The sequence below is a fragment of the Schistocerca nitens genome, chromosome 8, assembly GCF_023898315.1.
Source record: "Schistocerca nitens isolate TAMUIC-IGC-003100 chromosome 8, iqSchNite1.1, whole genome shotgun sequence".
Taxonomy (NCBI): Eukaryota; Metazoa; Arthropoda; class Insecta; order Orthoptera; family Acrididae; genus Schistocerca; species Schistocerca nitens.
In genome coordinates, this window is record NC_064621.1 from 158153452 (window position 1) to 158180701 (window position 27250).

The window sequence follows — 27250 nt, forward strand, 5'->3', positions numbered from 1 at the left end:
ATACAGTGCAATTAGCGCCATGGGCCGTAAGGGTAGTGAGACGACGCTGATCGAAGGTTCAATGGTTCAAATGGCTCTGAGCACTATGGGACTCAACTGCTGAGGTCATTAGTCCCCTAGAACTTAGAACTAGTTAAACCTAACTAACCTAAGGACATCAAAAACATCCATGCCCGAGGCAGGATTCCAACCTGCGACCGTAGCGGTCGCTCGGCTCCAGACTGCAGCGCCTTTAACCGCACGGCCACTTCGGCCGGCGCTGATCGAAGGGAAACTTATTCTGGGCTTACATAATGAGTGCAGATTTCTTACGAGATTGCGAAAGTAGTCGGTAGACCTAGATCGACGGTTCAGTCGATAGTAGATCGATTTTGCGCAACAAAATCATTAAGAAACCAGCCACATACCGGACGACCTCACACTTTGAATGAAGCAGACGTGAGATTTATCGTGAGGGAAATGAAGAAGAAACATACAATCAGCGCTCCTAAGTTGGCGGGGGAGTTAGAGTCTAGGGGAAAGAAGATACGTACCAACAGAAACAGAAATACCTTCAAAAAGGATGGGTATCACGGCCGGGTAGCGCGCAAGAAAATTTGGGTCAGTGAACAGAATCTAAAGAAACGTCTTCATTTTGCGATGGAACATAGATTCAAAAAGGAAGACTTATGGAAAAGAGTACTATTTTCTGATGACAGTAAATGTTACGTATTCGGGTCGGATGGCAGGAGAATGGTTTGGCGTAAGAAGAATGCGGAGATGTTGCCACGCAATCTTGTGCCAACGGTTAAAAACAGTGGTGGCTCCCTGATGGTGTGGGGCCGTATGAGTGCTGCAGGTGTTGGAAAATTACATTTCACAGAAGGTACACTGGATCACCATGTATATATATATAATCAACATTTTAAAGGACAACCTGAATCCTAGCACCAAAAAATTAGGTCTGCAAGGAAATTACATTTTTCAGCAAGGTAACGGACCGAAGTATACGGCTCTAAATTCAAGGCTGTGGCTCCTGTACAATACCCCAAAACATCTTTAACACCCCTCCTCAGAGCCCAGACATTAGTCCTATTTAACACCTTTGGAAAGTACTGGAAGACAGCATCAGGAGAAGACAGATTTATAAGAAGAGAGTCCTAACAGAAGCACTTCAAGACGAATGGGACAAAATTCCAGCCACTCTGACGGCAAAATTGGTCAAGTCGATGCCCAGACGACTACAAGCAGTAATAGCTGCAAAGGGAAACCCTACTAAATATTAATTTTTGTAATTGAAATCATATTTTCAGATTGTAAATGGACGAATACTTCTTGAAGTAGCCCTCGAATAAATTCTCCATTTCGTCAAATTTGTTATCGCTATGGATGTATTTATTTTCTTGTCCATCAATAAAAATGACTTACCAAGGTTCGTTGCGTATGACTGGATGTTCACATTTTATGTTCTCTTCCTTTCACTTGATATATACCTAGTTTTTTTAAAAAATTACAACTAGACGAATACTTTTTGGACTGACTCAAAAATGGCTCTAAGCACTATGGTCATCAGTCCCCTAGACTTACAACTACGTAAACCTAACTAACCTAAGGACATCACACACATCTAAGCCCGAGGCAGGTAGGATTCGAACCTGCGACCGTAGCAGCCGCGTGGTTCCGGACTGAAGCGCCTAGAACCGCTCGGCCACCGCAGCCGGCTTGAACTCACTGTTGGAGATTTGGGCCTGGTCATGTGTCCTGTACAAATAGCCAAAGCAGTTAAGTCGACTGCACGCGTAAAGCGCGAGATCCGGGTTCGAGTCCCGGTCTGGCACAAATTTTCGCTATCGATATTCTATTATACAGCTGGTTCTTGTCCGAATTCGTAACTGCGAACTCATTTAATGTAGTTCATGACGTCTGTAGTTTCCGCAGTGCCTTTTCCTTCGCGAAGAGACATTGCATCGTATTGTTTTTAGCTATATTGAAACTAAAATATACCAATGGAAAAAGGAATTTTAATAGGAGTTATTAAATATGTTTAGAATACAGCATCTTTTTCACATTAACTGCTCCTTTGCTCGTTTACGTGGTTACGCTTAACTAGCGTAACCACAAATAGTAGCATACTCTTAGTTTATTGTTAATACTGTACGCAGATTAAATTTCTAAAAGTTTCTTCTCGGCTTCTGGTGTGTACATCTACTTCTTCCACGTCGCTGAAGATTCTTCAGCTTGTTTCCATAGTTTACAGAGGTAAACAAGGAATACCTGAGCTTCATTTTTTTTATTATTTACTGCGATAGAGAAACGACAATTTGACAAGAATTCTCGCAAAAACATCAAGGGCGTAATGGTGTAAACAACAGAGATACAAGTTGTATCCCCTTTTTTTTCCCTTCTGCAACATTAAGAGAAACGCAGGGCGTCTGGTAAATTAGTTCAGTATTTATGTTTGGTGCTGCAACAGGGTGTGCTAATTGGATTCTTGGACGCAATTAGTGTACTTGGCCGAGTAATGGAGATTGCATTTGTGAGACGGAGTTGGGTAATTGCCCCCGCGTCAGGCTATTGAAATATTGTATAACAGCGCTCACGGAGAATTACAAACCCGTCTCCCTTCGTTGACTTCGGCTGTTTGCAAATATTCTCATCGCCCTCTCTCTGCAAGTAGTAGGCCTACATATAAATTTTCCACCATTCAGCAGAAGAAAACTCAACCTGACTCCGAGTACTTTTATTGTCAAACTTATTATAAAGGGAAAATAACCTAAAGCTTTCGGCTAAAGCTTAAGAAACGGAAGGTGCTGTTAGTGTGCTGTTTCCACATAGAGGAAATGTAACCAAGACCACACAATTGCAGCCCACACTAGTGTGTGTGCATTATTTTGGAAAAATCACATTTTTTATGTAACGGCGTTAACAAAATGGAACTGTAGCAAATTAGAATTTCAGTGCTTTTTTTATCAGGATTTTAGTAAAAATAGTCCACGAGCTATCTCAGTCTGAAAATAGTAAATACTGCCAGTTGCCTGCTCCACTGTATCGACACTAACGTAAGAAGAAAGCGAATTAACTAATGCTTTGGATTTTGAAGAAGAAAGGAAACTGTCTCTCACGGATGGTGTTCAGAATGCCGATCAACATTTTTAGAACAAGCTTCCAGTCTGCCATGTAAAAGCTGATGTTAACGTTCTAGCATTTTATCAGAATTTCAGCGCACGCAGCAATAATGCATAGTTTCATATCGTCTAGCATAATCGGTATGTCATTGCAAATAATATCTTGTTACTTTCCCCAGCGAAAATAAATCTAAAATGGTTCAAATGGCTCTGAGCACTATGGGACTCAACTGCTGAGGTCATTAGTCCCCTAGAACTTAGAACTAGTTAAACCTAACTAACCTAAGGACATCACAAACATCCATGCCCGAGGCAGGATTCGAACCTGCGACCGTAGCGGTCTTGCGGTTCCAGACTGCAGCGCCTTTAACCGCACGGCCACTTCGGCCGGCTAATAAATCTAAGGCAGTCAAACATGGTGAATGGGCTGGCCAAAGTAATCTCCCTTTCGTCGGATCCAGGTATAGGAAGGCAGTCGGCGAAGACAAGAAAGATGTAGAGCGCCGTGTATTATGCGCTGGACGGTTCACACACTGATAACAAGTGTTCTTTCTCGTCTGCAGTGGACGTTGGTCACCGCCTTCCTTTATGTGAAAACAGCACGTCAATAGCACCTTCCGTTCTATACGTGTCTGGGCGGGAGATTCCTTATCCTAGGAAGAGACGTTTTGCATTAGTTGTACGAAGACTCCGGAGGGGTGGGGGGGGGGGGGGGTACGATGACAAGTGACAGTGCACAGTGTTGTCTGCTGATTTTTCAGCTCATCGGTACTCATGACTGCGGTTGTGAAAATGGCCAACACACATGGAAGCGCTAAGTTAAAGGGGACTAGAGATAAATAAGCATTCATCTTTTCTTACACCGTTACTTGATTTAAATGGATTATATATTTTGTCCATGTCATTTCTTTAATGTATATACGGTGTGGAGCTATGTTTGCCAAAAATACTAAAAAACGAGCTGTAAAAAGCCATCGATACTACATCGAATCGCCAACGATACTGGCATAGGCATGCGTATTCAAATACAGAGATACGTAACCAGGCATAATACGGCGATGCGTTCGATAACGCCTATATAGGACAAGTGCCTGGTGCAGTTGTTAGATCGGCTACTGTTGCTACAATGGCAAGTTATCAAGATTTAAGTGAGGTTGAACGTGGTGTTGTAGTCGGTGCACGAGCGGTGGGACACAGCATCTCCGACGTATCGATGAAGTGGGGATTTTCCGTACAATCATTTCATGAGTCTACCATGAATATCAGGAATCCGGTAAAACATCAAATCTCTGACATCGCTGAGGCCGTAAAAAGATCCTACAAGAACGGAACCAACGACGACTGAGTAGAATCGTTCAACGTGACAGAAGCCTCATCCTTTCCGCAAATTGCTGCAGATTTCAGTGCTGGGCCATCAACAAGTATAAGCGTGCGAACCATTCAACGAAACATCATCGATATGGGCTTTCGGAGTCGAAGAGAGACTCGCGTACCCTTGATGACTGCACGACACAAAGCTTTACGCCTCGCATAAGCCCGTCAACACCGGCATTTCACTGTTGATGATTGGAAACACGTTGCCTGGTCGGACGAATCTCGTTTCAGATTGTATCGAACGGATGGACGTGTATGGGTATGGGGACAACCTCATGAATTCATAGATCCTGCATGTCAGTAAGGGACTGTTCAAGCTGATGGAGGCTCTGTAATGGTGTGGGGCGTGTGCAGTTGGAGTGATATGGGACCTTTGTTACGTCTAGATACGACTCTGACAGGTGACACGTACGTAAGCATCCTGTCTGGTCACCTGCATCCATTCATGTCCATTGTGCGTTCCGACAGACCTGGGCAATTCCAGCAAGAAATTGCGGCGCCCCACACGTCCAGAATTGCTACAGAGTGGCTCCAGGAACACTCTTCTGAGTTTAAACACTTCCTCTGGCGACCTAACTCCCCAGAAATGAACATTATTGAGCATATCTGGGATGCCTTGCAACGTGCTGTTCAGAAGAATCTCCACCCCTTCGTACTCTTACGGATTTATGGACAGCCCTGCAGGAGTCATGGTGTCATTTCCCTCCGGCGCTACTTCAGACATTAGTCGAGTCCTTGACACATCCTGTTGCGGGACTTCTGTGTGCTCGCGGGGGCCCTACACGATAATAGGCAGGTGTACCAGTTTCTTTGGCTCTTCAGTGTATATTGCCGGGTGTTTTAATGCTAGGGCGAGTTGAAGTACTTTTAGTTACTGAATACTCATTTATACTTCAGTACTACAGGAATTGCCTGCTTCTGGTGCATTGTTCAGTTATTTTTCAAATCCAGATAGTCGTAATATTCCTAATATTCATTGGGAAAAACCATCTTATGTAATTGTCGGTAAATGTAGTACGCGTTTCTGCTACAAAGCTGTCGAATGCATTTCGCTCTGGATAACATCCTCACTTTTTGTTTCATGTGGGAACTCCTTGAAAATTTCTCTTCGTGATTCTCAGGCGTTATAAAGATGTATTTGGAGACCTTGATCATTATTTTAGACGTGTTAAAGGTGTACTATTCAATAAAAATTCTGATTTGAAATAATCCTCAGGAAGTGTAGTGGGTTCACGAAGGAGTTAGCTTACGAAACTCTCGTCCGACTAATATTTGAATACTGGTCGTCAGTCTGGGACTTGTAACATGTAACATTGATAGAAGTACAGGAGATATAAAAAATACCATCGCGACAAATCACAACTTTGTTTAGTAAGCGCGAAAGCCTGAAGTCAATTGGCAAGCGGTAAAAGAGAGGTGTTGTGAATCACTTTACTGATAAAATTCCGAACCCGTACGTTCCTAAAAACAGCCAAGTAATGTTTCACGTGCTTTCCCGTGTATCGTGTGAAAAAACCATGACTGTAAATTATAGAGATTCGAGCGCACACCGAGGTTTGTGAACAAGCTTTTTTCTCGCTTACCATTTCCGATTGGAACAGGAGAGTTGGAAAGTGACGCTGGTACTCAAAGTACCCGCCGCCACAAACCATTAGGTGGTTAGAAGGATGTAGACATGTAAAGTCGTAACTACAAACAGCACAGTATAACAAAAATAAAAACGATTTAGACGTATGTTAGCCATGCAATACTATACTTACGGGCACTGCCCTTAAACAGAGTACTGGGGAATTGTATACCCCAATTTTCAAAATAATTAAAATAACTGTTCCAATGTTGAAAGTTCGTGTTTTCTTACTGTGAAATAATTGTTAAAGCCCAATGAATAGTGAAATAAAGTTTTACATGATAATTTACATGCAATTAAAGCATAAAGACACGAATGTTGCAAATAAATCTGATCAATTTCTCACACTTAACAGTTATCTGCCTGTCGCTCTTTCTGGGTTTAACATAGCAGTCCATTTCTAGCAGTATTGTCTTTTGGGATGACTTGTAGAGGTCAAGCATGAGGTTATTTTCCCAAAATCATCAACTACCACAGCCTCTTCAACATGACATTCACCGTTGCCTCCATATTTGTTCTTCTTTCAGCATAGTTTCATCTTTACAATAAAATATCCAGCGAATCTCCTCATCTGATAATTTTCCTCAGCCATTTTCAGCGAATCCGATCGATAATATAAAAAGATATTTAGACTTGCATAATTATTAGTTCTATTATAATTAATACTGTTATTATTGTTGGAACAGTAGCACAGTTTTCTGTAACTGTAAGAAAACTTCACAAAATAGAAGTGCGGAAATAAATACGTACAGTAACAATGTACTGAGGTAGGCGGTGTCTCAGCAATGCTGCTAATGAGAAACAAAAGTACTTTAAACAAGTTTAGACCTCCTACTGGATAAATGTCTGCCTGCCTGCCCAAAAATTAATTGAAATCCAAGTAACAGAGTGCTTTCCATATCTCAGAAGCATTCAAAAAGAAAATGAGTGGGGAATACAATTCTCCACCATAGTATTCCAGGGTTAATAATCATTAGCTACATGTTAATGTTACGTGCTAAACTCTGTCGTAATAATGAACTTACTAGACGATTAAAGAAAGAAGAAAAATATCTGTTACTGTGTTATTTTGTTCAAGAACAAAAACTGAAATTTTGTCCTAGAAGTTGTCATAGGAGATAGATAGAATGACATTAGCATTAATTTGAAAAATACACAGTGTAAAATATGCATTTAAAGCGTTAAATGGAATCGAATATGACTCACTTGTTTCACCGAATGCGATGTTGTTCATGGTAATGTTTGTATTTCGCTTGTGCACGTGTTTTGTATTATTTGAAGCTGTGTATCGGTACTCGATTAGATTTGTCGCTTTCGTGCATGCTCCATTTAGTCTTTAGTGTGATATCGCGATTATTTTTCAGTGTTAGGCTGGTCGCTGACACAGAAGCATTAAGATATCTCTGCCGCGAAGCATAAAACGAAAACAACGGTCTCCGATAGTTATAACTTCACCGCTTCCAAATTTTGCCTCGATGTAATGTATCGGATAAAGTGCTGTCGCGACTTTGCGTTAGAATACGAAACAAAAGAGGTCATGGAGAAAACTATTCTGCATCAGGTCATCATCATGTAAGCGACACACTTAGGGTCTCGCACATTAACGGCATACAAGTGATCGTAGTGGAGGCCAAAGGCCCTTACTTTCTGGAAAGATGCAGCGTGAAGCAGGAATGACACAGATAAAGTTCGGTGTAAACATGGGATCTGCAAACAGAAATGGTCTAAGTTGACATACCTCGCAAACTAAAGTGATGCACAACATTCGGTTACAAATTCAGTTGTGATTTATGATGATAACTACACCGTGGATAAATTGTCTTGCAACATAATTAAAGTGTTTTGTACAGATTTCTATAGATACAAAGCCACGCTGCAGTCATGGATAAAGACAATCATTCAGGTGTCGGATTTGAGCATTGGAGATAAGTTTTCAACACTGCTTGCAATGGAAGAATGGGACTTAATGTCCAGTCAACATCGAGGTCGTTAGAGAAAGAGCACAAGCCCCGATTGTCTCAGAGATACGGAAGGAAATCGGCCATGTCCTTTCAAAGGAGCCACCTCGGCATTTGCCTGGAGAGACTTAGGGAAATCACGGAAAACCTAAATCTGGACTGCCGGGCGCGTGTTTGAACCGTCTTCCTTCCGAATGCGAGTCCAGTGTGCTAACCACTGCGCCGCCTCATTCGGTAACACTGCTTCCGCTAACTGGTACATAGAAACCTAAATTCTTAGAGTGCAGTATAATAGTTTCACTTGTACCCGATGTGTCGTCAAGGACTGGTCATATTAGGGGCCATGAAGTCACAGTGTAAATCAGTAGTATCGTGCAACGCCCCAGGTCTCAGAATTAGGTCCGGTGCCCTTCTGGTAAATACAGCGTGTGTGCCGATGGCTTGCAGTTAACCTCCGCAGACATGAGCTTACATTTTATGAATGAAAATTTTGTATTGCTGGTCAAGTCGTTGTTTTGTTACAAAATAAGATCAATAGACTGAAGTCAAGAAAGTTATGTAATTTACCAAAATTTTAGAACATGTTCAAACTGTATACAGTTTGTGTTAGAAAAAACTGGAACATGTCCAGTACTCAGAAGACTCAATATGAAGCAAGTAAAGCTCAATATTAAACACCTAAAAATTATGAAAACAGTACAGGTCGTTGCTATTTCGCTGTATTGTTGTGATTAAAGAAACAGTTATTCGATAGCGAAAGGTACAGCAGCATATTACAGCGTGGGCGTGTTCTTAACGCATTCTTATCCAAAATTTCTAAAAACAAACAAATTAACTTTATTCCTCAACAACATGCTGACAGTGCTATAAACAGTTTTTGCTAAGCAAATGTTGCCACTTACTGGGAACTCGCAGAAACGAAAACAAATGACGCACTGATAGCAGTGGTGTAACGTATATGCTACAGTCAGCCACAGTGTGTTTAGTTTATTCTTTGAGCTAGGAAAAGAAATGTACGTAGCGTACATGCCACATAAGAACTGAGGAGGCTATACTCAAGTGCAAAATCGAATATATTAGATATAGCTATTAGGAATGTTAATGCCGACCTGTGTGCCTGATCAGTCAAAATAGATACAGAATATAGGGTTAAAGCGTAAGCAATGCAGAACCCAAGCTCTTCTGGTAGTTGATTCTAGGCATATTAGCCCGTCATTTCAATTTCACTACACTCTTTAATTCTAAATGGGACAAACATAAATTTCTCGGACTCTACGAAGAGCACAGGAATAACAACAGATGAAAACATGAACTGGACTGAACACTCATCTTCCTTTGTATGAGGATCAGCATCTTTCCATGTCCTATAAAAATATAAAAACCTCTTGCTATTGGTCCCAAAAAAGAATCTTGTATAAACGACTGTACTTCCGATTTTTTACTATAACAATGTTGTCCTCCAAGGTATTTTCTCAGGAGGGCTCACAACTCTTGGAGCTGGTATGGACTTCTGGGTATGAGATTCATAAGTTGCTCGAAAAAGAATTTCGCTACCTGTGTATTTGCGAACGTGTTTGGATTTAGATCAAGGGGATCAGGGACTGGAAGAACAAGTCTTATGAAACAAAAACAACATTACAATTGTTGTGGCAACATCATTCTGTGCAGACTTCACAACCTGTGGAGATGTGGGAAAGTGAGCTGTCAATAAAAACCTGCTGCTGGGGCTGAAATATTGCTGGCGCAGTATAGTACAAGACCATAGCCCCTCTTTGGGAAGCTGTATTTCTGCATGCCATGACCCACCGCTACACAATTTTGGTCGCCCAGGTTACCAAAGGTGGGGCACTGTCACAACAAACCTAGCAAGATCAAAAGTAAATGCTCGCCACTTAGACACTAACAGCCTGTCTTTCAGTACTGCTGACACCGAGACATAATCCACGCAGCTGTTAGTTCTATGTGGGGCAGTCAGTTTCGACTGTCTAGCTTCACCATTAGCTAGTTGCTGTTCGATCTGATGGTAGCAGGACATGAGATGGTTCCACCAAGATGGGACCACATTCTCTGTGACAGCATCTAGTATCTGGCCATCTCCAAGCGCCTACACCCTAGCGCCATACAGCCTGACCGACCGTTGGGAGCGGCCAGCTGTCCAACTCAACCGTCTGCACTTGCTGCAAGCCTGATGTCAGTCTCGCATCTGCAAGAGTAGAAGAGGAGCTGTCATCACGTTGAAGCGCGCTCTTCAGACACCCATTCATAGCCCAACTATTCACCGACCCATCCCATTGGCCGACGCGTCCGACTGTGTGTGGACACTGCCGACTGCTTGCCAGACACTACCTGCCTGCACTTTCAGATTGTGGGCTGGCAGGTAGCATTCAGGCCTAGCGGGTAGAGGTCTGCCAGTCGAGTCGATAGACCCGATCACAGACCCATCATCACAAACAGGCGAACGGGTCTGCACAAAAGGATGTTGCCACAACAACCGTCATGTTGATTTTGGTTGGCAGACTTGTCCGCCTTCGTATGGGCGAAGAGTCTGCGGTGTGGTCAGGGTCTGTCGGCTCGGCTGGTGAACTTCTGCCTGCTACCCCCGATTGCTATCTGCCAGCCCATACTCCGTCAGCGCAGGCAGGTAGGGTCCGCTGAGCAGTCACTGATGTCCACACACAGTTGGATGGGTTGGCAGACCAATTAGGCTATGAATGGCTGCCTCCCTGCATACTCGCACAGTTTGGGTGTCTATGTGCGCCAGCAAGTCTCTGCCATCACCATCTGTACGAGCATCTTAGTGAACAAGGAGTGTTATTGCTGATTGAGCTCTTCTGAGTCCACAACCACCAGGGAGCTGGTAGTACGTAACCCATCGTCCTGCACACGCCGTCGTCAGACAGCCATCCTGGCACTTAACGGTGTTTGCGGTCCCGACACTTTTACACAATGCAGTAAAAACAAATACTGTGAATTGGAGAAAATGATGAAGATGTACACATATATGCATACGCTGACGACATAGCCTAAGTTCAACAGATATACAGAAGCTGCAGAAAAAAATTGATAAAATAGACAAATGGTACAGTGAACACGAACTACACATAAACATAACAAAGACGGAAATGGTGATTTTCAGAAAAGGAGTGAAAAAACCCAAGAATGTGGAAATCAACATCAGGGGACAAAAAATAAAAATCTCATCAGACTTTAAGTACCTAGGGGTGACATTGCAACCAACAGCCAAATGCTTCACAAAACATACAACAGAACGTGCAGCCCAAACAATAATAGCAATACAGGACATCAAAAACATCCGCCTACTCAGTCTAGAAACGCCCATGAAATTATTCAACGCAACAATCTTGCCAATCCTGGCCTATGTGATGGAGGTTATATGGGACCATCTGACAGAAAAAAATCTAGAAACACTAGAAAAGGTAAAATCGACTTATCTAAAAAGAGCACTAGCTCTCTCAAAGACAACAAGATCTAGATTAGTGTACCTGCTAGCGAGAGAGACATTCCTAATTGAAGACATCAAATCTATATATGATGCCACACCCCAGGGCTTCCAGAAATCATGGAGGACAAACGAGAAAAAGTATGGCCAGAGTTCTACGGCACCGAAGCAATGACGAACCGCTCATGGACAACACCAAACTTCGAACTGCGACACGTCGTAGCTAGATTTTCAATTCACGGCTTTCATCATCTAATTTGCAAGAACAAAACTTATCACGACCCAAACACAACATGTGTATGTGAACTGTGTAACGAAGCCTGTGAATGATATCACATAGAACTGTGCAATAAAAAGAGTGAAATCGATAAATGAATATGCAAAAATGTAAAATGTAAATGTAAGTAACTGTATATGGCTATATGGCTGCAATTTTATTAAATGAAAAAAAAAACCAGATACCACTTAAAATAAACGCAATCTGTTGGAAAGTGCACATTTTGACATCAAAATCTGCAGCTGGGTAACACCTAGTACTATGTTACTCCACCCCATGCGTTGACACGCTACAATTTTGAGAGGTGTTGACAGTCCCTTAGCTGAGCTCTCTCAATCCGATTCACCTGAGCACACACTGCGAACTATTCCTTATGACCGATTCATGCCTCTAGGAGGAAAGTATTCACATGGTGGATCTGGTGTGATTGTACTTCATCGTCTTGAAAGACGAACCTATTGCTGAATGGGGGGGGGGGGGGGGGGGGGGGCTGTACAATACGTTATGGGATCCTTCCTGATACTTCATATTTATCAAATTAAGAACGATCAGAGGCGCCTGACGTCCGAACGTATCACTGGCCCAAAACATGACTGGCGCACCTCCTTGCCGAGCCTGTGGGACTCTGTCCCTGACGCTTTCATTGGTACCAGGCCGTCTTATCTCTTTTCTACAAGGTGTCATGAAAATATCCCACTCACTCTGCTTGAGTTGCACTGGAAACGCAAGTTTACTCTTAGCTCCATTAGACAGTATCTGTACATAGCGGTTTCCTGAAGTCAAAAGTATGTTAATGAAGAGGTTTGCGTTGCAAAAAATACGCAAATCATGGTAGTAGTGCAAACTTTTTGAGCAGTTTTATTTGTCTACTTTATGCACAGCTATCTTGGCTATGGCTTTCAGGTGCATGGGTATCCATACACTCAGGCTGTTGTACCACCTGATCAACGGTTGCGCCTATCTGTACTTGATATTAACGCTCTTTTCTGAACAGCGCAGCAGAAACAGTATTCCTTAGCCCATCACGCAGAGTTTCTCCTATAGATTTGAGCAAGGTGAGGAGTACGTTATCTTCACATAATGCAGGCTGCTTGGAACCTGCTTGATAAATGTTGCTAATACACTTATATGCTGGATTTGTAATTGATCATGTGTGACTTCTGATTTCTTTTAGAGGTAATATTTTCACAAGGAAATGACAAACACAACAAACCTCGCTGTTTACGTAGTTTTTTTGGAGATACTAGTAAAACGTAGCATTTTCTCGCTTTTTAGAACACGGACATATATTGAAGTCAGCTGTGATTCTCTGAAGATAGAAGAGCGTCTGGGAACCGCGCATACCTGGAGGGAGAATTTAGGTCTTAATGATTCACTACTCTGGCCTGCTACGCAATTGTGTTATGTGTTCAGATGCTTTATGTAGCTACATTCTGACTTTTTTTTTGTTGTTGCAGGTCTATCCAAACCTCTGCAGGCTCATCTCGGCTTAGGTAAGTGCAGAGAATAGCTAGTCACACAAAATTCCTAATAGTATACGTACCTTCTATGCTCTTCTTATGATTAAGAACATTTAAGTAATCTTTAAATTGAAAATTAAAATATCCACTTAAAATGTAAGTTACTCTAGTCTTGTTTATTCATACGAAAGCAACACTGCAATTCATATCAATCTGTGGTAGAAGAACATCAAGGGCCACATCAGATAGGCAAGTGAGAGGTGCCACATATGGGCTTGATACATGTTTAAGAAACCGTATTAGTACGTATAGTTTACTCCCTTACATCTTAAAAGGGAAGTGCATTATCTCGAACGCTCCGAACCGTACAAGGATGTGCTTACAATATAAATCGCTCACCCCAAAAAGAGTCGTATAAGTAATTCGCATGCAAAACTGCGCATCTTACCACAAGAGTCATTTAATGATCACCTGTTCAAGATATATTAGAGAAGAATTTTAGTTGAATGGATGTTTTCCGTACAAGTATGTTATGTTTAAGATATTGCCATCGAAGTCAAAATATTGCCAACTCTTGATGTTTACTTCTTTAGGTAATATAATCTCTACATGACAAGGATTGTTGATTTTGTAAAAATATAATGTGATTTTAAACCCCCCCCCCCCCCATGAACCATGGACCTTGCCGTTGGTGGGGAGGCTTGCGTGCCTCAGCGATACAGATAGCCGTACAACCACAACGGAGGGGTATCTGTTGAGAGGCCAGACAAACGTGTGGTTCCTGAAGAGGGGCAGCAGCCTTTTCAGTAGTTGCAGGGGCAACAGTCTGGATGATTGACTGATCTGGCCTTGTAACAATAACCAAAACGGCCTTGCTGTGCTGGTACTGCGAACGGCTGAAAGCAAGGGGAAACTACGGCCGTAATTTTTCCCGAGGACATGCAGCTTTACTGTATGATTAAATGATGATGGCGTCCTCTTGGGTAAAATATTCCGGAGGTAAAATAGTCCCCCATTCGGATCTCCGGGCGGGGACTACTCAAGAGGCTGTCGTTATCAGGAGAAAGAAAACTGGCGTTCTACGGATCGGAGCGTGGAATGTCAGGTCCCTTAATCGGGCAGGTAGGTTAGAAAATTTGAAAAGGGAAATGGATAGGTTAAAGTTAGATATAGTGGGAATTAGTGAAGTTCGGTGGCAGGAGGAACAAGACTTCTGGTCAGGTGACTACAGGGTTATAAACACAAAGTCAAATAGGGGTAATGCAGGAGTAGGTTTAATAATGAATAGGAAAATAGGAACGCGGGTAAGCTACTACAAACAGCTTAGTGAACGCATTATTGTGGCCAAGATAGATACGAAGCCCACACCTACTACAGTAGTACGAGTTTATATGCCAACTAGCTCTGCAGCTGACGAAGAAATCGAACAAATGTATGATGAAATTAAAGAAATTATTCAGATAGTGAAGGGAGACGAAAGTTTAATAGTCATGGGTGACTGGAATTCGAGTGTAGGAAAAGGGAGAGAAGGAAACGTAGTAGGTGAATATGGATTGGGGCTAAGAAATGAAAGAGGAAGCCGCCTGGTAGAATTTTGCACAGAGCACAACTTAATCATAGCTAACACTTGGTTTAAGAATCATGATAGAAGGTTGTATACATGGAAGAACCCTGGAGATACTAAAAGGTATCAGATAGATTATATAATGGTAAGACAGAGATTTAGGAACCAGGTTTTAAATTGTAAGACATTTCCAGGGGCAGATGTGGACTCTGACCACAATCAATTGGTTATGAACTGTAGATTAAAACTGAAGAAACTGCAAAAAGGTGGGAATTTAAGGAGATGGGACCTGGATAAACTGACTAAACCAGAGGTTGTACAGAGTTTCAGGGAGAGCGTAAGGGAACAATTGACAGAAGTGGGGGAAAGAAATTCAGTAGAAGAAGATTGGGTAGCTTTGAGGGATGAAGTAGTGAAGGCAGCAGAGGATCAAGTAGGTAAAAAGACGAGGGCTAGTAGAAATCCTTGGGTAACATGTTGTGTCTAGACCATACAGCCTAGACACAATGAGGTAGCTAGGTGCACGCTAAACTAACGCAGACGGGCGTGAAGTCTGAAACAGGATACTGGATGAAAACTATAAAGAAAAGAAGGGAGCTTCTTTTATACTTAACTTTAATGAATCCTTGGAATACATCTCTCGTGAATATTCGTTAGCTATAAGCACTGATACAAATGGCGCCTTGCTAGGTAGTAGCTATGGACTAGCTGAAGGCTATTCAATCTGTCTCTCGGCAAATGAGAGGAAGACTTGGTAGGTCTGGTCGCAAGCAATGTCGTCCGTACAACTGGGGCGAGGTCTAGTCCGTGTATTGTGACCTGCCATGTGGTGGCGCTAGGATTGCGATTACACAGTGGCGACACGCGGGTCCGACATGTACTACAGGACCGCGGCCGATTTAAGTTACCACCTAGCAAGTGTGGTGTCTAGCGGTGACACCACATAACAGAAGAAATATTGAATTTAATTGATGAAAGGAGAAAATATAAAAATGCAGTAAATGAAGCAGGCAAAAAGGAATACAAAAGTCTCGAAAATGAGATCGACAGGAAGTGTAAAATGGCTAAGCAGGGATGGCTAGAGGACAAATGTAAGGATGTAGAGGCTTCTCTCACTAGGGGTAAGATAGATACTGCCTACAGGAAAATTAAAGAGACCTTTGGAGATAAGAGAACCACTTGTATGAACATCAAGAGCTCAGATGGAAACCCAGTTCTAAGCAAAGAAGGGAAAGCAGAAAGGTGGAAGGAGTATATAGAGGGTCTATACAAGGGCGATGTACTTGAGGACAATATTATGGAAATGGAAGAGGATGTAGATGAAGATGAAATGGGAGATACGATACTGCGTGAAGAGTTTGACAGAGCACTGAAAGACCTGAGTCGAAACAAGGCCCCGGGAGTAGACAACATTCCATTGGAACTACTGACGGCCTTGGGAGAGCCAGTCCTGACAAAACTCTACCATCTGGTGAGCAAGATGTATGAAACAGACGAAATACCCTCAGACTTCAAGAAGAATATAATAATTCCAATCCCAAAGAAAGCAGGTGTTGACAGATGTGAGAATTACCGAACAATCAGTTTAATAAGCCACAGCTGCAAAATACTAACACGAATTATTTACAGACGAATGGAAAAACTAGTAGGAGCCGACCTCGGGGAAGATCAGTTTGGATTCCGTAGAAATACTGGAACACGTGAGGCAATACTGACCTTACGACTTATCTTAGAAGAAAGATTAAGGGAAGGTAAACCTACGTTTCTAGCATTTGTAGACTTAGAGAAAGCTTTTGACAATGTTGACTGGAATACTCTCTTTCAAAATCTAAAGGTGGCAGGGGTAAAATACAGAGAGCGAAAGGCTATTTACAATTTGTACAGAAACCAGATGGCAGTTATAAGAGTCGAGGGACATGAAAGGGAAGCAGTGGTTGGGAAGGGAGTAAGACAGGGTTGTAGCCTCTCCCCGATGTTATTCAATCTGTATATTGAGCAAGCAGTAAAGGAAACAAAAGAAAAATTCGGAGTAGATATTAAAATCCATGGAGAAGAAATAAAAACTTGGAGGTTCGCCGATGACATTGTAATTCTGTCAGAGACAGCAAAGGACTTGGAAGAGCAGTTGAACGGAATGGATGGAGTCTTGAAGGGAGGATATAAGATGAACATCAACAAAAGCAAAACGAGGATAATGGAATGTAGTCGAATTAAGTCGGGTGATGTAGAGGGTATTAGATTAGGAAATGAGACACTTAAAGTAGTAAAGGAGTTTTGCTATTTGGGGAGCAAAATAACTGATGATGGTCGAAGTAGAGAGGATATAAAATGTAGACTGGCAATGGCAAGGAAAGCGTTTCTGAAGAAGAGAAATTTGTTAACATCGAGTATAGATTTAAGTGTCAGGAAGTCATTTCTGAAAGTATTTGTATGGAGTGTAGCCATGTATGGAAGTGAAACATGGACGGTAAATACACTCCTGGAAATTGAAATAAGAACACCGTGAATTCATTGTCCCAGGAAGGGGAAACTTTATTGACACATTCCTGGGGTCAGATACATCACATGATCACACTGACAGAACCACAGGCACATAGACACAGGCAACAGAGCATGCACAATTTCGGCACTAGTACAGTGTATATCCACCTTTCGCAGCAATGCAGGCTGCTATTCTCCCATGGAGACGATCGTAGAGATGCTGGATGTAGTCCTGTGGAACGGCTTGCCATGCCATTTCCACCTGGCGCCTCAGCTGGACCAGCGTTCGTGCTGGACGTGCAGACCGCGTGAGACGACGCTTCATCCAGTCCCAAACATGCTCAATGGAGGACAGATCCGGAGATCTTGCTGGCCAGGGTAGTTGACTTACACCTTCTAGAGCACGTTGGGTGGCACGGGATACATGCGGACGTGCATTGTCCTGTTGGAACAGCAAGTTCCCTTGCCGGTCTAGGAATGGTAGAGCGATGGGTTCGATGACGGTTTGGATGTACCGTGCACTATTCAGTGTCCCCTCGACGATCACCAGTGGTGTACGGCCAGTGTAGGAGATCGCTCCCCATACCATGATGCCGGGTGTTGGCCCTGTGTGCCTCGGTCGTATGCAGTCCTGATTGTGGCGCTCACCTGCACGGCGCCAAACACGCATACGACCATCATTGGCACCAAGGCAGAAGCGACTCTCATCGCTGAAGACGACACGTCTCCATTCGTCCCTCCATTCACGCCTGTCGCGACACCACTGGGGGCGGGCTGCACGATGTTGGGGCGTGAGCGGAAGACGGCCTAACGGTGTGCGGGACCGTAGCCCAGCTTCATGGAGACGGTTGCGAATGGTCCTCGCCGATACCCCAGGAGCAACAGTGTCCCTAATTTGCTGGGAAGTGGCGGTGCGGTCCCCTACGGCACTGCGTAGGATCCTACGGTCTTGGCGTGCATCCGTGCGTCGCTGCGGTCCGGTCCCAGGTCGACGGGCACGTGCACCTTCCGCCGACCACTGGCGACAACATCGATGTACTGTGGAGACCTCACGCCCCACGTGTTGAGCAATTCGGCGGTACGTCCACCCGGCCTCCCGCATGCCCACTATACGCCCTCGCTCAAAGTCCGTCAACTGCACATACGGTTCACGTCCACGCTGTCGCGGCATGCTACCAGTGTTAAAGACTGCGATGGAGCTCCGTATGCCACGGCAAACTGGCTGACACTGACGGCGGCGGTGCACAAATGCTGCGCAGCTAGCGCCATTCGACGGCCAACACCGCGGTTCCTCGTGTGTCCGCTGTGCCGTGCGTGTGATCATTGCTTGTACACCCCTCTCGCAGTGTCCGGAGCAAGTATGGTGGGTCTGACACACCGGTGTCAATGTGTCCTTTTTTTCCATTTCCAGGAGTATAGTTTGGAGAAGAAGAGAATAGAAGCTTTCGAAATGTGGTGCTACAGAAGAATGCTGAAGATTAGATGGGTAGATCACATAACTAATGAGGAGGTACTGAATAGGATTGGGGAGAAGAGGAGTTTGTGGCACAGCTTGACCAGAAGAAGGGATCGGTTGGTAGGACATGTTCTGAGGCATCAAGGGATCACCAATTTAGTATTGGAGGGCAGCGTGGAGGGTAAAAATCGTAGGGGGAGACCAAGAGATGAATACACTAAGCAGATTCAGAAGGATGTAGGTTGCAGTAGGTACTGGGAGATGAAGAAGCTTGCACAGGATAGAGTTGCATGGAGAGCTGGATCAAACCAGTCTCAGGACTGAAGACCACAACAACAACAACAATGTGATTAACCACAAGTAAAATTACACGAATATTTCATCATCAGACTCCACTGTGTGCTACAGAATCAACTTTCTGCACTCAGGTACAAGCCTAAGTTACAGTATCAAATTACACTGACATCCAGACCTTAAGCTGCTTACAAACGTTGAAAAATATAAACGAGGACAGTTGAAAATGTGTGCCCCGACCGGTACTCGAACCCAGATTCTCCTGTTTACATGACAGACGCTCTATCCGACTGAGCCATCGAGGACACAGAGGGTAGTGCGACTGCAGGGACTTATCTCTGGCACGCTTCCCGTGAGACCCACATTCCCAACTTACTGTCCACACACTACATTTGTAGTGCCCCTGCCCACTATACTCATTACTCGCGGCAGTCAATCTACCGATTCCCGTAAGAGTTTGAGCAATGTGAGTGCATCCGCACTGAAGTAGATCATTGGCCGGTAAGCCTAATCTACACTCCTGGAAATGGAAAAAAGAACACATTGACACCGGTGTGTCAGACCCACCATACTTGCTCCGGACACTGCGAGAGGGGTGTACAAGCAATGATCACACGCACGGCACAGCGGACACACGAGGAACCGCGGTGTTGGCCGTCGAATGGCGCTAGCTGCGCAGCATTTGTGCACCGCCGCCGTCAGTGTCAGCCAGTTTGCCGTGGCATACGGAGCTCCATCGCAGTCTTTAACACTGGTAGCATGCCGCGACAGCGTGGACGTGAACCGTATGTGCAGTTGACGGACTTTGAGCGAGGGCGTATAGTGGGCATGCGGGAGGCCGGGTGGACGTACCGCCGAATTGCTCAACACGTGGGGCGTGAGGTCTCCACAGTACATCGATGTTGTCGCCAGTGGTCGGCGGAAGGTGCACGTGCCCGTCGACCTGGGACCGGACCGCAGCGACGCACGGATGCACGCCAAGACCGTAGGATCCTACGCAGTGCCGTAGGGGACCGCACCGCCACTTCCCAGCAAATTAGGGACACTGTTGCTCCTGGGGTATCGGCGAGGACCATTCGCAACCGTCTCCATGAAGCTGGGCTACGGTCCCGCACACCGTTAGGCCGTCTTCCGCTCACGCCCCAACATCGTGCAGCCCGCCCCCAGTGGTGTCGCGACAGGCGTGAATGGAGGGACGAATGGAGACGTGTCGTCTTCAGCGATGAGAGTCGCTTCTGCCTTGGTGCCAATGATGGTCGTATGCGTGTTTGGCGCCGTGCAGGTGAGCGCCACAATCAGGACTGCATACGACCGAGGCACACAGGGCCAACACCCGGCATCATGGTATGGGGAGCGATCTCCTACACTGGCCGTACACCACTGGTGATCGTCGAGGGGACACTGAATAGTGCACGGTACATCCAAACCGTCATCGAACCCATCGTTCTACCATTCCTAGACCGGCAAGGGAACTTGCTGTTCCAACAGGACAATGCACGTCCGCATGTATCCCGTGCCACCCAACGTGCTCTAGAAGGTGTAAGTCAACTACCCTGGCCAGCACGATCTCCGGATCTGTCCCCCATTGAGCATGTTTGGGACTGGATGAAGCGTCGTCTCACGCGGTCTGCACGTCCAGCACGAACGCTGGTCCAACTGAGGCGCCAGGTGGAAATGGCATGACAAGCCGTTCCACAGGACTACATCCAGCATCTCTACGATCGTCTCCATGGGAGAATAGCAGCCTGCATTGCTGCGAAAGGTGGATATACACTGTACTAGTGCCGACATTGTGCATGCTCTGTTGCCTGTGTCTATGTGCCTGTGGTTCTGTCAGTGTGATCATGTGATGTATCTGACCCCAGGAATGTGTCAATAAAGTTTCCCCTTCCTGGGACAGTGAATTCACGGTGTTCTTATTTCAATTTCCAGGAGTGTATATGAAGATGGTATCTGTTCTTTCGGACATGTCCAAAAGAATAAATACCATCTTCGTATATTTATATATGTTACAGTATGGTTGGCAAGATGCTGCTTATGACATTGATATACCATTATGATCGTTTGAGAATGTTATTTGTGGGACGTGTGATATTGGACTGCTTCACTGCAGAATTGACACTAAATTTGAAAAAAGTGACTTCAGTCAGATTGTTCTGTTCCACACTGCTGTGAAAACTTCACTGAAATCACACACCTGCACTTTGAAGACTAGATACGTTTGCAACTCTGTTAGGTCAGTAGAAAAGGTTTGTTGTTCAGATAGCGTAATTATTTTCACAGAGGAAATCTAGCATTAAGTCATGACATTGAAACATGTGTGCCGGTCGGTGTAGCCGTGCGGTTTTAGGTGCTTCAGTCTGGAACCGCGTGACCGCTGCGGTCGCAGGTTCGAATCCTGCCTCGGGAATGAATATGTGTGATGTCCTTAGGTTTAAGTAGTTCTAAGTTCTAGGGGACTGATGACCACAGATGTTAAGTCCCATAGTGCTCAGAGCCATTTTTTTTAAACATGTGTGTTGTTGGTCTTATTACACCGATATTTTGTTTATCTACGTTATCAAAGTTGTTCTCTTAGGTTCTGAATAGATGGTTATTGAAATATCCGTCGTGTTAAGACGCAGAGTTTTGCATGCGAATGTCTCATACCACTGTTTTCAGTGTGAGCTGTTCAGATGCTAAGCACAGTTTCCTGCTGTTCTGAGCTTAGAGGTCACACAGTTCCCTTGTTAAAGTACTTCGATATTTCGAGACGAATGACATCCAGTTGAAGGAAACACATCGTGTGTTGGCGATGATGCACGGTCTCACGAAGAACAACCAGTAACAAGTCCATAATGTCCGATGTAGTTAGGCTCATCAGGCAAAAAAGATTGACTTTGCTTGATATAGTGTAGGTATTTTGTATTTCTGGTGTAGGTACTGCACGAAAGTAATACTACATCGACACGAGACTGTATATATTGCTAAGGAATTATTCGTCGCGACGCGTAAGTGCACAAACATTTTTCGACTCTCAACTGTTCCTTGGCGCTGTGACATGTTTCAACAAAGTGATCAGCTCAGTAGGAATGGAGGAACATTGTTCAAATAACTTAAGGCTGTATTGCCTCTTCTCTTTTTTGTATGTATTTTATACTGTTGCTGGAAAAGGAACTCTAAGTTTGCCATATGATAAAAAAACATTTGTAACTGAATTTCTTTTATTTCCGTCTGTGATCCCAATGTTTTTTGGTCTTACTTGTTAGACTACCGGTTTCGGTCACCCCTGACCATCTTCAGATCTGCACTGAAACATGGGAATACCAGATACAAAAAGCGCATAGTCTAGATCTTAATAAAATATGCCACGACGAAAAGTAGTAATTTCATATAAGTGAAAAGCATGCGCATTAAAACATGTCGAGGCATACTTGTTTTAAAACATATCCTAATACCCTAAGAAACCATATATTGTCAAAACGTGTACACAGGATCAGATCACGATGGTGTAAAGTAGGCCACAGTGCCGGCAGATTTACCTTTTTAACAGCGTTATTTATAACAAACTCAGGTACAGCGACCACAAAATATGTTTGGAAGTTTATGGTAAGTTCCTGTGGGACCAAACTGCTAAGATCATCGGTCCCTAGGCTTACACACTACTTAAACTAACTTACGCTAAGGACAACCACACACCCATGCCCGAGGGAGGACTCGAACCTTGGACGGTGGGAGCCGCACGGACTGTGACAAGCCCCCCTAGACCGCGCGGCTACCCCGCGCGGCAACCCATCTGGTAAAGATCCCGTACAGTGCAGCAGTACTCTAGCAGAGGACGAAGAAATGTAGTGTAGGCGGTCTCTTTAGTAGACCTGTTGCATCTTTAGGTGTTCTGGCCTTTAGTAGCCCGCCGCGCGCTGTGGCCGCGCGGTTAGAGGCGTCATGTCGCGGACCCTCCCGCCGGAGGTTCGAGTCCTCCCTCGGGCATGGGTGTGTGGTGTTGTTGTTGGTGGAAGTTAGTTTAAGTAGTGTGTAAGTCTAGGGACCGATGACCTCAGCAGTTTGGTCCCTTAGAAATCCACACACACCTGTCGCATCTTCTAAATGTTCTTTGGTTTGCCTTCCCTACAAGATTATCTACGTGATGGTAACGGCTTAAGTTGTTCGTAATTATAATTCCTAGGTATTACCTCGAATTTACAGACTTCAGATCCGTGTGATTTATTGTGTGATCTAAATTAAAGGATTTCTTCCTGTGCTAATGTGAATGACCTCACACTTTCCCTTACCGAGAGACAATTGCCACTTTTCGCACCATTCAGATATCGCATCTAAGTCATTTTGCAATCGGTTTTGTTCTTCTAATAGCTTTACTAGGCGGTAAATGAAAGCAACATCTGCAAACCATGCAAGAGGGGTTCTAAGATTACCTCCTAAATCCTTTATTTAGAACAGCAAAGGGCTTATAAAACTTCTTTAGGGAAAGCTGGATGTCAGTTCTCCTTTACTCGATGATTTTCCTTCGACTAAGACGCTCTATGACCTTACTCAGAAGAAATCACGAATCATGTCGCACAACTGAAGTACTCCATCTGCACGCAATTTGTTTAGAAGTCTCTTATGAAGAAATCTAGAAATATGGAATCAATTTTAGATCCCCTGTCGATAGAACTCATCACTTGGTGCGGATAAAAAGCTACTTGTGTTCCACAAGAACGATATTTTCTGAATCTATGCTGACTGTATGTCAGTAGACCGTTACCTGCAAGGTAATTCATAATGTTCGAACACATTATATGTTCCATAATCTTACTGCAAATCGACGTTAGTGATATGGACCTGTAATTCAACGGATTATTCCTCTTCCCTTCCCTGAGTTGATGTGACCTGTGCAAGTTTCCAGTCTTTTGGTACAGTTCTTTCGTCGAGCGAGCGGCTATATTTGACTTCTAAGTATGGTGCTATTGCATCAACATACTCTGAAAGGAACCTTGCTGATATGCTACCAGGACCGGAAGACTTAGATTTTGTTAAGTGCTTCAAGCTGCTTCGCTACACCAAAGACATCTACTTTTAAGTTAGTCATGTTGACAGTCGTTCTCGATTCGATTTGTGGAATATTTACTTCTTGTTCTTTGGTGAAGCAATTTCGGAAAACTGTGTTCAGTAATTCTCTTTAGTGGCACTGTCGTCAGTAATATTACCACTGGTATTGCGCAGTGAAGGTACTGATTGTGCCTTGCCGCTGGTGTACTTCACATTCGACCAGAACCCCTTTGTATTTTCTGTCAGGTATCGAGACAGAGTTCCGTTGTGGAAGGCTTTAAAAGCGTTTCGCATTGAAGTCCGTACTAAGTTTCCAATTTCAGTAAACCTTTGGCAGTTCTGGAGATTTTGTGTCCTCTTTTTTTAAAAAAATTGTCATGCTTTTTTTCGTTTCTTCTGCAACAGTGTTCTCACCTGTTTTGTGTGCCATGGGGGATCAGTACCGTCTTTTATTAACTTATTTTGTATAAATCTCTCAACTGCCTCAGATACTATTTCTTTGAATTTAACCCATATCTTGTCTACACTTACATAGTTAGTTGGGGAGAGTGGAAGCTGTCTCTTAGGAAGGCGTCAAGCGAATTTTTGTCTGACTTTTTAAATAGTTATATTTTGCCTTTACTTTTGGTGGATTTGGATATTGTTGTGGTTTGTCTCACTTCTAAAATCTAGTGATTACTAATCCCTATATATGTCAGGATGTTCCCTATTTGCTAAGAAGTTTTCGCAATCATTTACTTTTCGACTCTGAAAGCACAGACACACACAAACACATCATCACGAATCCAGTCACTACCCCGATGGGACCGATGACCTCGCTGTCTGGTCCCCTCCCCCAATCCAACACACACACACACACATATATATATATATATATATATATATATATATATATATATGTGTGTGTGTGTGTGTGTGTGTGTGTGTGTATATATAAAGCGAGACGGCCAAATTGTACTGGAAGAGTCGAATACACTCATTTACGGCAGAGGAAATGCCTTTCCATGTAACTCTCGCACTGAGGTGACAAAAGTCATGGGTTATGTCCGTCGGACCTCCTTTTGCCTGGTGTAGTGCAGAAACTCGACGTCGCATGGACTCAGCAAGTCGATGGAAGTCCACAGCAGAAATCTGTAGCCATGTTGCCTATATAGCTGTTCATAATTTCCATTGGATTGGGGAAGGGTGGGGAGGGAAGTCGGCCGTGCTCTTTCAAAGGAACCATCGCGCCATTTGCCTTAAGCGATCTGGGGAAATCACGGAAAACCTAAATCAGAATGGCCGACGCGGGTTTGAACCGTCCTCCTTCCAGATGCACACCACGCTCGAACTCTTCTGGGAATCGGCGAAATGTCGCGGGTACTAAGGATATGTGCTAGTGCACTACATTAGTAGTGTGTGGATAAGTTGAGAATTTGGGTCTGACCGGAGGCGTGCTAGGGTAGTCCGGGCAGTTGTAAGGACCACTGTTTCCACATGGCTTAGTGGCCGGAGCATCTGCCTAGTAAGCAGGAGACCCGCGTTCGAATCCCAGTCCTGCACAAATTTTCATCTTTTCCCATTGATTTCAGTCAATCCCTGCTTGCAGCCAGTGTCAGTAATTCCTTTGTTCAAAATGGTTCAAATGACTCTGAGCACTATGGGACTTAACTTCTGAGGTCATCAGTCCCCTAGAACTTAGAACTATTTAAACCTGACTAACCTAAGGACATCACACACATCCATGCCCGAGGCAGGATTCGAACCTGCGGCCGTAGCGGTCGTGCGGCTCCAGACTGTAGCGCCTAGAACCGCTCGGCCACTTCGTCCGGCTAATTCCTTTGTGTCTTAATTCGAAATGGCTGCTGGATGAAAATGCTGTCTTCTTTAGGATTTGTCCGAAAGAACAGACGCCACTTACACATGTATCAGAATACTTAGGGATTACAATTACGAGTAACTTAAATTGGAACGACCAGATAGGTAATGTTGTGGGTAAAGCAAGCCAAAGAGTGCGATTTATTGGTAGAACACTTAGAAAGTGAAAGAGGTCTACTAAGACCACTTGCATCGCACTTCTTCGCCCTCTTCTAGAGTACAGCAGTATGGGGTGGGATCCGCTTCAGATGGAACTGACGGGGTAGCTCGTTTGTTCTATCGCGAAATATGGGAGAGAGTGCCAAAGACATGATACGTGGATTTGGTTGGCAATCATTAAAACAAAGGCCTTTCAGCAGGATTTTCTGGTGAAATTTCAATCACCGACTTTCTCCTCCGTGTTGCCGCCCACCCACATTGGAAGCGATGAACCCTCTGCCAGGCTCTTAATTGTGAATTGCAGAGTAATCATGAAGATGTAGATGTATCGATAACTGCTGGAGTTACGTGGAACTACATGCAATGAACAGTTCAAACGAGCTTTAAAAGTTTTCTTTAAAATAATAGTGAAAATTATTTTTTAAATAATTTAAAAATTGACTGAAGTACTCTTTCTGATTGTAAGCTCTGAGCTGTAAGAAGAAATGAACTTTCGTAATGTAAATGCAAAGCTGCATTGTAATAATAATTAATTATCGTAATGAAAAGGTGAGTGTTTCATACTGTAAAATTTATCAATCTGACTGCAAGAATTTTGAACAGTATAAACTGCCTGAATAATGAACTTTGACATGAAACCTAGAGTAATTGGTTTTACAAAATTGATCACAAAAACTGTCTCTGAATAACATAAGTTGGCCCTAATTGAATAAATAAAAAACGAAATATCTTCTCCTTACCTATATTCTGCGCGAATCTGGATAACGCGTTGCAGTACTGCTCTGTCTTGCGCACATCTATGCTAAAGCTACAAATTATTGCATATACACAGAATCGAGAGGGGCTATGAATTCCATGTTAATTGCAAATCGAACTGTTTTTCGAACGCACTTGGTTGCGTGATCCATTAAAAATTGTAAGAGAAAGGCTGGTAAGAAAATGAAATATGCGCACAAATGACAACATTAAGGTTTTTGTATACAGTGAAAAAGTGCTCAAGGCAAATTATAAATTTAATGAACTTCTTAACATCCAAACAATACACTTTCCTATCTCTCTAATCTAGCAACTCTCAGTACAATAACCAAGTTAGTCGGATGACTCAGCAATACTAAAAGAAAACGTGACATCATTATAACATTTACCTGATA

General features: G+C 43.7%; 1 protein-coding gene across 1 annotated transcript in view; it reads left to right on the forward strand.

Moving 5' to 3' along the window:
- LOC126199459 (uncharacterized) overlaps positions 1-27250 on the forward strand; it is a 1573541-nt gene that overhangs the window by 632135 nt on the left and 914156 nt on the right. The window contains exon 5 of the mRNA XM_049936380.1: positions 13258-13293. Coding sequence (XP_049792337.1) covers positions 13258-13293 — 36 coding nt within the window. The remainder of the gene's footprint in view (positions 1-13257; positions 13294-27250) is intronic.